The sequence below is a fragment of the Phacochoerus africanus genome, chromosome 11, assembly GCF_016906955.1.
Source record: "Phacochoerus africanus isolate WHEZ1 chromosome 11, ROS_Pafr_v1, whole genome shotgun sequence".
NCBI classification, from domain to species: Eukaryota; Metazoa; Chordata; class Mammalia; order Artiodactyla; family Suidae; genus Phacochoerus; species Phacochoerus africanus.
Genome location: NC_062554.1, coordinates 66,389,122 through 66,402,206, shown reverse-complemented (window position 1 = coordinate 66,402,206; position 13,085 = coordinate 66,389,122). Strand labels below are relative to the sequence as shown.

The following is a 13,085-nucleotide window of genomic DNA, read 5'->3' as shown; positions in this document are numbered from 1 at the left end:
ATTACTTTTTTTTATCATTAACTTGGGATCTTTATTCTTGATGATTTTGTCATAAACTTATCCTAAGTTTGGTTACGCAAACTCTCATCTGGCTATGAGAACTCATTGGAATTTGCTAAAGGAACTACGATGACAAAATTATACAGTTGGGACAAACCCCCAAGAAACAACACACCTTTTTGTAAAATTGTCAGGTGTCAATTCCAATAACCCACAAGATAGGGCCAAATGCCTATTCATAATCCCACCATTCCAAAACAAGTAGCGATGGCCAGAAACTTTTAATGGGGTGAGAAACGGAATAAAATATAGTGCCGATCAATAGAGGTTTAACCGTACAGTAGAGCCCGTGGAAATTGCTCATCTGTTGCTATGAGGTGCTCTGGCCCAGAAGCCAATCTGTGGCCAGGATGACACTTACTGACACAGGCCATGAGGTCATGGAAGATATCCTTGGGGAAGAGAGGGTGTTCCAGCCCCCGGAAGTAGAGCTTCAGGACACCAGCGATGGAATCCATGTCATGGTCATTCTGGTCCCCAGCCAGGGGGTCCTCTCCTGTAGACAAGCAACCCCCCGCAAAAAAGAGTGAGAGAAGTAAAAACACATAAGTCGGAGCAGAGGTAGTAGGGAAGAAGTGGCCTCTTTAAGTCTTTATCACAGTCCATCAGCTCTCTGCCCAGCATGGTGGCCATGAGGAGAGCAACCAGGGACTAGATAAAGCAATGACTGTTCAGGCTCAGGGGCCCTGGGGTCAGAGGAGGGGCACAAGAGTCCACTAACATAAACTTGCTTGTGCCAGTCTAGCTCTGGGACATTCCCAGTGGGCTGGGGATGGAACACTGCCACTGGTTCTCTCACAAGCATCATGGAGCCAGGCTGGGATTGAGCGCCTAGGGGAGGGAAATGAGGCCGGGGAGGCCAGCCCCTCCGACTAGGTCCCATGCCTCTCTGCCCACCATGAAGGACATACACTTATAGGAGAACAATCACATTGGGGATCCCTATGGAAAATTTCATATCAGATGTAATTAGATTTAATGATAGGACTAGCCTCAAATTGAAACCATATATATCCATCACAGCCACAGAAACTGCCAAAGCTTGCCCATTACCTTAATAGCCCACAAGATAATACATGGGCTTATGATGAGCAGGCGCACTCGCCCTGCTACAGAGGGTTGTGGACACAGCCATAAATGGCCCAGGTGTCAGAGTTAACTTGGGTTTGCGCAGATCATCCGCAGGAGAGAGGCAGCAGGAATGGGGCTGAGAAGGAGGACATTGGCATGGGCCCTGGCCTCTCCCTGCATATCTAGGGTTTGGGGTGTGTGGGTGTGTGTGGTGGTGGTGGTGGTGGTGGTGGTGGTGATGGGGTATCTACAAGAGAGAAGATGCTGGGCTAAAGAGGAAGCAAGATGGCTTGCTAATAACCTCTGGGTACCTCTGGATACCTCTGGAGGGTGAGGCTGGAGCCAGTATCCCAGGGGGCTGGCAAATATTTGGTCTTCCCGTTAAGGCTGTTTGCTCACCTCTCTCAAAGGCGTTTTTGATGTCATTCACTTCCACCTGGGATCCTGACACCCGGAAAATTCCCTCATGCTGCAGTCCTAGAAAGACAGGGAGAAGGGATCAAGGAGGCAGAAAAGCAAACTCGTGACCACAGCTCCAAGCTCAGCTGAATGTCTACCTCTCCCAGCCAGTGTGTACTTAAGCATCCTGTCTCTTCAGTCTGGGGGTGGGGGTGGGGTGGGGGAGCCCATTCAGGGACGGTGGGAAAGTCACTAGAATGAACACGAGGCACTGGCCTAAAGCAAGCACTGAGCCAGAGACGTAAGGAAAGAGATGCCTACACCACTCCCGATTCTGTAAGGCAGTTTCCTTCCCGGGCCTCTTTCTCTCCAGCTGCAATGGGGGAAGTGACTCCTGGTACTCTCTCATCCCCCAGGATCAAGGATGCGATCCAGAAGCATGGCAGGCAAGCTGTCAGACACCATTGGAGTTTCATAAGCTCCGAGAACATAATTAGTGCTTTCGCTGTTCCAACATTGTTCAGCTATTCTAGGGACCATGCTTTCACTGCTTACGAAAAAGAGAGGACATGAACAGACAGGTGATCAGTCACCAGAGAGTACTGTCAGGCATGGTACTAGCCACTGGCCCTTGACTATAGCTTGACTCTAAAGGCAAATATGCCTGAATGCCACCCTAGGAAAATGTGCATGAAATCTCTGTCTTTTTGAATTTTGTTAGAATAAAAATAATAGCAGAAAACTAACACACGCGTGGCGCGGTGACTGCTCACGTGCTTACAGCCATGTAAGACAGGTTACTGGCCAGCCCGTTCTCTAGGTGAGGGGATTGGTAGGTGATGACCAGCCTTAGGTGATGTAGGTGACGAGAACCAGAGCCGGCACCCAAACCCAGGCCTCCTGGCTGCAAGTCATGTACTCATTCCCCAAGGCCAGGCTTGTGGGGACTCCTGGAGGGAACATGCCGAGAGGGAGGGATCCCATTTGTCAGTTTAAATGCGGATTTGGTTACCGAAAGCACCACACGCCCAACTCCAAACTGGGAGGGATCCAGGCAGCATGTGCCCGGGGGCCTGACTGAATTAGCATCTTTCATCATATCAGGCCTGCCCAGTTTCCCTCAAGAGCCCTGTGGCTCAATCTTGGGGATTTGATCAGAGTCTCTTCAACATGGCACAATCCATTGAAAATTTTGAATTTCAAACAAACTTCCTTTTTGAATAAACAAAAGAAAAAAAAAAAAAGCTACATTTTGCCCACTGTGTTAGGACTCCTCTCTTGGTGACTCAATTCTATCAGTCTTTTTTTTTTTTTTTTGTCTTTTTGCCATTTATTGGGCCGCTCCTGCAGCATATGGAGGTTCCCAGGCTAGGGGTCTAATCAGAGCTGCAGCCACCGGCCCACGCCAGAGCCACAGCAATGCAGGATCCGAGCCGCGTCTTCAACCTATACCACAGCTCACAGCATCGCCGGAGCGTCAACCCACTGAGCAAGGGCAGGGACCGAACCCGCAACCTCATGGTTCCTAGTTGGATTTGTTAACCACTGTGCCACGATGGGAACTCCTATCAGTTGACTTTTGAAGTAAACCACACAGGCCAGGACTGAAGCCTGAATCCAACTGAAGCAATGGTAAGAAGTAAGCAGGGGGAATTTAACTGCCTGGCTTGTAATGAGGCTTAAGTTGTCTGTTCCTCTAAGGAAATCTCCAGAATATTCCTCACAGAATGGCAGGCAATGTTAAGACGCCAGTGGAACAGCACCAGCTTAGCTACCAATGGGATGTTAACAGCCAGATCATGTCATATCAACACAGCATGTAAACAGCAAGGTTCTGATAGGAATAGTCACATACTCAGTGACTTGCAGAAAACACAGTATAATATGAGGAAACGTCATCTCAGGGACCAGCCTACTCAGTGTCTTTGCTGGAGCCAACAGCTTGCTGAGAGAGGCTCATCTGGGTCCTTTTTGGTAGATTGTGCATCAAGGACAAGCTGCTCTGGACCCTGGGCCCAGGACAGGAAGAAATCAGAGGAGAGCTTACTAGAAATCAGGCAGCAGGCCTGAGATCCCTTTCTGCCTGGTTTCTGTTTCCCCTTGAGAATCTATGCTTTAGAAGGCCCAACAAATATTCTTGCTCAATAGCCAGACTCTGTAGAGTGTCTAATCTGATGATTCTGAAAGTAGGAGCATTAATAAGTGGTCAGTTTCTAGAAAGTGAAAGGGAAAAGCGGCTGACTTTTTTTTTTTTGGTCTTTTTGTCTTTTTAGGGCCATACCCGTGGCATGTGGAGGTCCCCAAGCTAGGAGCTGAACTGGAGCTGCAGCCGCCAGCCTACTCCACAGCAACACCAGATCTGAGCTGCGTCTGTGACCTACACCACAGCTCACGGCAACGCCAGATCCTTAACCCACTGAGCAAGGCCAGGGATCAAACCCGCAACTTCATGGTTCCTAGTCGGACTCGTCTCCCCTGCGCCACGATGGGAACTCCTTTTTATTATAATGCAGGTAAGAGCTCACATAACCAAGCTAACACATCCATGACCTTTCTCATTCTTCCTTAGTGCACACCCACATCAAAGTATACAGCCAATCGGACTTGGCCAAGTTATTTGGAAATGGCACAAAACCTGCCATTGTGGGATGGATTCAACTGTTGCCATGAGTTGCTCTCCTGGAGGATTGTTGAAATGATGGCACCGCCCCCTGTTCACGTGACTCATGAGAAGGGTGGGGGTTTTGCATCCTGAGTCTCAGTTGTTCCTCACCTCCCTTGTCTTGCTTTAAGTCTTCCCCCATCATCCCTATGTGCTGGTTACAGAAGAGCCTCAGCTTTCTGGTCTACCTCCCATACCCCATCTACCTCTCAGGGAAAATGAAGATAGCAAGGATGTTGTAAATTCTGGCCGCAGACCTTTTAGGGGCTGACAAAGGTTATGGACACCGTCCCCATTAAATGTACATATACAAACATTTTATCCATCATCTTCAAGGAGTTCAGGAATACCCTGAGTCCCTATTTGGGGAAAAAGTTCAATGTAATTGAACAAACATTTTGTGAACAGTGACTATGTACTGAGCTTTTATTTTCCTTTCTTAGAATCAACAATACATTTCCTTCCTCAATCCCGCAACACATATAAAATGGCTTCAGAATTGCGAGCTCACAACCCTGTGATAAAAAATTATGTACCTTATTTGCATGGGTTTTTTTGGTGTTAGACTTACAGAGTATCATCAAAAATACTGTTTTCCAAAGACTCTTGGATTATTTTCTTCCTCATTTCCTCAGTGGCTATGTTATTCACTTGTAATTCAGTTATGTTTAGTTGTTACTGTTAGTATTCCTTTTGGGGTTTTACCCACATCCTTGTTTTAAATATCTGTTTATTTATCTTTTGAGTATGGGAACACCAGTGTCATTTTAAAAGTCAAAATTACACAAAAGGCAAACAGAGAAAAGTCACTCCTCTCCATTTCCCATTCCCCTATTCTTTTTCACCCTTTCCCGTCCCTGTAGATAACCAATCAAACATTAGTTTCCAGATTCATCCTGCCTGTCAAAGTGAGAACACACATGTATCATCTTACATCTTCTTTCTTACACAAAAGGCAGGATGCTACAGATACTCTTTAGTATTTTGCTTTTTTCCACTTGATAATATAGCCTGGAAATCTCTTCATGTCATTTCATGGAGATCTTCCTCATTCTTTTTCTATGGCTGCGCAGTCTTCCAGGGTGTGGTTATACTATAGTTTATTCATCTATTCTTTTATGTATGGTATTTAGGTTACTTTCTTTTCTTTTCTTTTTGGTCTTTTTAGGGCCGCACCCGCGGCATATGGAGGGTCCCAGGCTAGGGGTCTAATCAGAGCTGTAGCTGGGGCCACAGCCACAGACACAGCAAGGCCAGATCTGAGCCACGTCTGCGACCTACACCACAGCTCATGGCAACGCCGGATCCTTAACCCACTGAGCGAGGCCAGGGATGGAACCTGCAACCTCATGGTTCCTAGTCAGATTCTTTTCTGCTGCGCCAAGATGGGAACTCCAGGTTACTTTCAATATTTTGCAACTGAAAATGATGCTGTAATAAATAATCTTGTGTATGTGTACTTTCCTATTGTTGGAGATGTATCTTCACGGTAGATTCCCAGAAGGACTGCTGGATCAGAAGATTAGCGCATATGCAGTTTTGTTACATGTTGCCAAGTTCTCCTCCAAAAGGGTCACACCAGTTTGCATTCCCATTATCAATATGTGAGCTTTCTTGTTTCTCCAGAGCCTCACTACAGAAACGTGCTAAGTTTTGGCTTCCTCCTGTGCTGTGCCAGTAGAGGGGCAGGGACGGGCACATTCAAGCCACAATATCCAGAACTCATCCACTTCTCAATGACTCCACAGCTAATGCCGTAGGCAGGCCACTGCCACATCTTCCCTGGGCTACAGTAGCTTCGTGTTTCCTCCTATGATCTGATCGCTATACAGCAGTCTGGGATCCTTTAGGAAGAGCATAATTCCCCGACAGCTCCCCAACTCATTTAGAATACAATCTAAACCCCGACCGTAGCCGACCCTAAGACGCTGGCCCCCAGCTTCCTCTCCTGCCACTCGCCTCTTCATTCACTCAGTCCAGCCACACTGGCATCCTGCCAGCTGGTCCCAGCACATGCCAAGGACCTCTGCACTCGATCTTCCTTCTCCCCAAAACACCCTTCCTCAGACACCCACATGGCTAACCCCCTCACCTCCTTTAGGACTGCTCAAATATCACCTTCTTAGGTGACATAAGACCTTTCCCCTGAATAATCTGCCTACCAGTGTCCGCTCTCCATTCTCCATCTCCCCACCTTGCTTTACTTTCCTTCATGACCCCAACATCGGATATATTGTATATTTATTTATCAACAGGGAGTTCCTGTTGTGGCGCAGTGGTTAACGAACCCGACTAGGAACCATGAGGTTGCGGGTTCGATCCCTGCCCTTGCTCAGTGGGTTAAGGATCCGGCGTTGCTGTGAGCTGTGGTATAGGTCAAAGAAGCGGCTCGGATCCCACATTGCTGTGGCTCTGGTGTAGGCTGGCAGCTACAGCTCTGATTGGACCCCTAGCCTGGGAAGCTCCATATGCCGCAGGAACGGCCCAAGAAATGGCAAAAAGACAAAAATAAATAAATAAATAAATACATCAACAGATCATCTGCTTATTGGTCCTTCAGGAGAAAGTGAGGTTCATGAAGACAGGCATTTTTTCTTGGCACACAACGAGCAACCCATAGGTACTGTATACAAATGATCCTTGACTTATGATGGATGTTTCACTTACATCTTTTTGACTTTACAATGGTTTTAAAGTGATACTTAAAATTTTGATCTCTCTCTCTCTCTCTTTTTTTTTTTTGGTCTTTCTGCCTTTTCCAGGGCCGCTCCCGCGGCATATGGAGATTCCCAGGCTAGGGGTCTAATCGGAGCTGTAGCCACAGCAACGAAGGATCCGAGCCACCTACACCACAGCTCACAGCAATGCCGGATCCATAACCCACTGAGCAACCTCATGGTTTCTAGTCGGATTTGTTAACCACTGCACCATGATGGGAACTCCTTAAAATTTTGCTCTCTTCCTGGGCTACTGATACTCGCGGTCTAGTACTCTGATGTGATGTTGGACGGCAGGCAAGGGCCGCAGCTCCCAGCCAGCCATGCAAACATGAGGTTAAACAACTGATACACTTATGACCATTCTGCTTTCCACTGTCAGTATAGCATTCAATCCATTACATGAAATATTCAACACTTCATTAAAATATTGGCTTTATGTTAGATGATTTTGCCCAACTGTAGGCTCATATAAGTGTTCTAAGCATATTTAAGGTAGTCTAGGCGAAGCTATATAGGTTCGTGTATAATGTTAGGTAGGTTAGGTGTATTAAATGCATTTTTTTTTTTTTTTTTTTTTGCTGCACCCATGGCAAGGGGAAGTTTCTGGGTCAGAGATCAAACCCGGGCCACAGCCCCAGGCCACAGCTGTAATCAGAGTCATAGCAGTGAAAACACTGGATCCTTAACCTGCTGAGCCACCAGGGAAACTCCTAAATGGACTTTATTTTTAGGGCCGCACTTGCAGCATATGGAGGTTCCCAGGCTATGGGTCGAATTGGAGCTGCAACTGGCAGCCTACACCACAGCCACAGCCACAACACCACCAGATTCGAGCCATGTCTGCGATCTACACCACAGCCCATGGCAACGCCGGATCCTTAACCCACTGGGCAAGGCCAGGGATCCAACTTGCATCCTCATGGATCCTAGTCAGGATCATTAACTGCTGAGCCACAAAGGGAACTCCCAATGGATTTTTTTTTTTTTTTTAATGGTCACACCTGCAGCATATGAAAGTTCCCTGGCTAGGGGTTGAATCAGAGCTGCAGCTGAGGCCTATGCCACAGCCACAGCCACACGAGATCAGAGACGAATCTTCAACCTACACTGCAGCTTGTGGCAATGCTGGGTCTTTAACCCACCGAGGGAGACCAGGGATCGAACCCCATCTTCTTAACCTGCTGAGCCACAACGGGAGCTCCCTAAATGCATTTTATTTTATATTATTTTTTTTTTCCCCGCTGTACAGCATGGGGATCAAGTTACTCTTACATGTATACATTTTTCCCCCCTACCCTTTGTTCTGTTGCAATATGAGTATTTAGACGTAGTTCTCAATGCTACTCAGCAGGATCTCCGTGTAAATCTATTCCAAGTTGTATGTGATAACCCCAAGCTCCCGATCCCTCCCACTCTCTCCCTCTCCCATCAGGCAGCCACAAGTCTATTCTCCAAGTCCATGATTTTCTTTTCTGTGGAGGTGTTCATTTGTGCTGGATATTAGATTCCAGTTATAAGTGATATCATATGGAATCTGTCTTTGTCTTTCTGACTCATTTCACTCAGTATGAGTCTCTAGTTCCATCCATGTTGCTGCAAATGGCATTATGTCATTCTTTTTTATGGCTGAGTAGTATTCCATTGTGTATATATACCACATCTTCCTCATCCAATCATCTGTTGATGGACATTTGGGTTGTTTCCATGTCCTGGCTATTGTGAATAGTGCTGCAATGAACATGCGGGTGCATGAATCTCTTTTAAGTGGAGTTTTGTCTGGATATATGCCCAAGAGTGGGATTGCGGGGTCATATGGAAGTTCTATGTATAGATTTCTAAGATATCTCCAAACTGTTCTCCATAGTGGCTGTACCAGTTTACATTCCCACCAACAGTGCAGGAGGGTTCCCTTTTTTCTCCTCAACCCCTCCAGCACTTGTTACCTAAATGCATTTTTATCTTAAGATATCTTCAGAGTACAATGGGTTTATCAGAATGTAACTCCATTATAAGGAAGATGTGCACTTGCTGAATGAATGAACAGAATGTTTGGATAAAAGGATCAGAGTTCAGACACTCTTCTGCCTACTGTCCTTTAGGCACAAATAATTCTTCCTCATCTGAACTCAGTTTGGACTGAACTCAGTTTGGACTTATCTTTGCCAACTGCTTGGCCATTAATCATTACCATCTTGTGAAATTTCCGAGACTACTATTCTGAATTACTACAGCTTATCTCTTTTTATTTCACTTTTTTACTTGCTTATTTATTTTCTCCCAGTTGCACCATAAAACTAGGTAAGGACAGGAACAGTATATTATCCCTGTTTTTGTTTTTCTATTTGGCAATGCGTGGCGCCCAGCGTGATCAGGGACTTGGTAAATATTTGTTGACTGTTCAGGATCGCTATACAACTCTGTTACTTCTAGTGAATGGAGGAGATACAATGGAAAGATTGTAGCTGATTAGAATGGGATAAGATGTAAGCATGCTAAAATAATTACTATTCCAAAAATGAATCCAAGCCATGTCCCAGTTTACTGGAAGAGAGGAAGGAAGAGAGAGTGGCTACTCTCTGCATGTGTGTGTCTTTTTAGGGCCACATCCATGGTATATGGAGGTTCCTAGGCTAGGGGTAGAATTGGAGCTGTAGCCGCCGGCCTGTGCCACAGCTCATGGCAACGCCGGATCCGTGACCCACTGAATGAGGCCAGGGATCACATCTGTATCCTCATGGATGCCAGTCAGATTCGTTTCCACTGAGCCACGATGGGAACTCTGAGAATGACTACTTTTGAATTGAGACCCACAATCATCTATAGATCTCTTTAGACCTCCTTCAATGACCAAGGTCATTCTGTCACTTTTCCTATAACTAGACAGAACAGCATCAAAAAATAATTTCTGATGCCGTGTTCCAAGAACTCTTCACAGTTCTTGCAGATATCTACACTTTCTATATATGCTTATAGTGGGAGACTGATTCTCTGGCAATTCATCTCTTTCCCTAAATTCTGTCCAACCAGCTGACAAGCTGGTGACAAATGAAGTTTATGAGATTCAGCTTTGTCCAAACAGAAGATAGGTAACTTGACTTAGGTTGAGAAGGAGCCAGCCCCTGCAGACCCTTGAATGTCGGCTACAATTTTAAGACCAGGTACTAACTGAGCTCTGATGATGCTGTATCTGGTGAGATCAAACCAGAATAATAATAATAAAAAAGTGAATATTACTAGGAGTCACGGCAACATTATAAAAGCAGTCTGTTTCCAAAGCAAGCTGATGCAGAAAGCCAATGTGACATAATGGTCCAGGCTGTTCAGTGGGAGATACCAACGCGTGCAAAGACGGTGAGTAATGGCAAAACCACCGTCACTGCATCAGACCAGCTAGACTTAATCACCTAACAGCTATAATTTAAAACTTACTCTCAAGCTAGAAAAGAGAGTGTGGTAAGTAGCAATGGGATTTGGGGTCAAAACATATGATGTCTTTCGCTCCTTGTGTAAGCGTGGCCATCCTGAGGCAGCAAACATTACGTGAGCAAATAAGATTGTATTCCTTTTCTGAGAATGTCAGGATGGGAAGCCAATCTCTATTCTGACTCTACAGAGAATTCCTGGAAGTTCTTCCCCACATTGCACAAATATGGTCAAGGCTGTAATCCTGCTTACCGTGTCTGCTGATAAACCGGATACAGCTTTCCACCACCAGAGGAATTGCCTGGCTGGAATCCTAAAAAGCCAGAGAAACATGAGATTAGAATCTGCAAACAGGGAGAGCCCAGGGTCAGAGAAAATAGGCTAAACTGTATGAAACGTGTCTCAGCTGGATCAGTGGCTGGACCGTAAAGAAGCATCATCTGTGCAGATGTGCACAACAGTCTACTTGGGATACCCTGCAGACGCCTTCCATTCAGCAGGTCCTGATGGAACTGATCATCTTTTAGCCCAAACCAGCTCCCCACCCTGAGCCATACAATTCACCAGTCAAGAAATACCTGGTCAAGTTTGCCTCCCAAATCCCTCCCAAATCCACTGATTTCTCTCCATCTCTACGGCCACCAACCTAGTCCAATCACTCAATATTTCCATTCCACCCCCCCTTCCCCTGCCCCATCTCTTCCAAACCAGTTTTTCTTTCATCACATGTGGTCAGGCCTCTTTAAAAGCACACATCCCATTGCTTCCTCCTTAGGCTAACTCTTTCAGGATTCTTGTCCCTCTCTGTGCATAGCCTTGCGTGTCCACGGTCCTGCCTTTGCTCCAGGCTCCTCTTCTTCTGCTCTGCCCCCGGTCTCTGTTTTGGCCACGCTGGCCTCCTTTCTGCTCCTCAGCGAGTCGTCCTTTGCCCCTGGCTTTGCATGAGCTGCTCCTGCTACTGGAAAGCTCGCCTCGCCTCGCCTCACACCCCTGACCCCAGGGTCTCAGTGCAAGTATTACTTCCTCGGGGGTGCCTTTCCAGACTCCCCAGATGATCTGGGGGGCCCTTGTCTATGGGGTTTCAGCACCTTGAACTCAGCCCCACATCCTGATTATGCCTTGATGGTGGGTGTATGAATATTCGTTTGCCTTTGCCATCCAATGTCAATTCTTGTTGGCCAGTGCTGGTCATGATATGCCATGTGACCTCCCAGAGCAGGTGCTCAATCCATACCAGTGGAAGGTAGTGGAATCAATCAATAGGCACATCAGAAAGGGGATTTGTCTGGCATAAAAGGCAAGAAAGAAAAAACCTAACTCTTGGGAATAGTGGAAACTAATTGGTACTAAATTAAGAAGCAGGCCTCACAGATAGCAATCTTTGCTCTGCCATTTTACCACACAAGCCTGACACTTAATTTAACCTTTTTGGGCCTTAATTTGGCATCTATAATGCAGGGAGGGGCTTGGTGGTGAGGAGAGTAATATTTCCTATTGGCACATGAACACAGCGCTTGCCATTTATAAAAGATTTTATGGAGGGCCATGTGCTAAGTGTTTTAGACGGACTGGTCCTGGTAACAACGCTGTGGGGTGTGTATTGTTCTTATCCTCACTTGATGAATGTGGAAATGAAGGCTCAGTGAGGTGAAAGAGCTGCTTAGGGTGATGAGTGGAAGAGCCAGGATTCAAACCCAGGCAGACTTCCTGAGGTGGAGCATCTCACTACCACCCACACTGCATCCTAGGAGCTCAGCAACAGCCAGGTGTGAACCCCAAATACTGAAAATGCCAGCAGGGTTTCATAATGCAGCTAAATGCACAGTAACTCCAAGGGATGAAAGGGATCAGGCAGAATGACCTTAAATCTAGCTAGAAAGGGCTTTCAATGTTCAGAACAGAGGCTGGGTCCTCCAGTGGGATGGGTCTGCCTGTGGCCCTCCCCTTACTCTGAATTTTCTTTCTTTCTTTCTTTCTTTCTTTCTTTCTTTCTTTCTTTCTTTCTTTCTTTCTTTCTTTCTTTCTTTCTTTCTTTCTTTCTTTCTTTCTTTCTTTCTCTTTTTTTTTTTTGGTCTTTTTAGGGCTGCACCTGTGGCACATGGAGGTTCCCAGGCTAGGGGTCGAATCGGAGCTGTAGCTGCCGGCCGACACCACAGCCACCACAAGGCAGGATCCGAGCCGTGTCTGCCACCTACACCGCAGCTCATGGCAACGCTGGATCCTTAACCCACTGAACGAGGCCAGGGACTGAACCTGTGTCCTCATGGATGCTAGAGAGATTTGCTTCCTCCAAGCCATGACGGGAACTCCTGGCTCTGAATTTTCAACTCTAGCTGTGGGGTTGGGGGTGGTGTTTGGCCACTTTTAGGGAAGCACCTGTGTCCAAGAAGAAGCCAGGCTGACAGGAGAGCTGGCAAGGCCTCTAGCTCCCAAGCCTGCTGGGAACCCAGGACGCTGCCAAAGGAAGTACTGAGTGTGCCATTGCGCAGCTCAGCAACCCAAATGCTCATCTCACGACCCCCAGACCCATCTGCTTCCTCCAGCTCCAGGTGCCAGTGTCTGCTCTCCTACTATCACTGAATTCTACCAGTCAGCCTAGGCTGATCTTAGAGAAGGAATTTTTGTCAGTTTTTCCATACACTAATAAAGAAACAGGAATCCACTAAGAAAAATAAAAAAAAACTCATTTTTTTTATATGTACAAACATTGTTACTGTACTTTCCTTTTCTTTTTTTTTTGGGCCGTGCTC

General features: G+C 46.4%; 1 protein-coding gene across 10 annotated transcripts in view; it reads right to left on the bottom strand.

The window, feature by feature from the left end:
- SRGAP2 (SLIT-ROBO Rho GTPase activating protein 2) overlaps nt 1–13,085 on the bottom strand; it is a 276,234-nt gene that overhangs the window by 31,552 nt on the left and 231,597 nt on the right. For 9 of the 10 annotated variants that reach the window (XM_047752470.1, XM_047752469.1, XM_047752471.1 and 6 more), the window contains exons 14-16: nt 10,588–10,648; nt 1,531–1,608; nt 422–556 (exon numbers count right to left, since the gene is read on the bottom strand). In XM_047752470.1, the coding sequence (XP_047608426.1) occupies nt 422–556; nt 1,531–1,608; nt 10,588–10,648 (274 nt within the window). Of the gene's footprint in view, nt 1–421; nt 557–1,530; nt 1,609–10,587; nt 10,649–13,085 lie in introns of those variants that run through there. The other variant, XR_007130747.1, reaches the window with a different exon arrangement.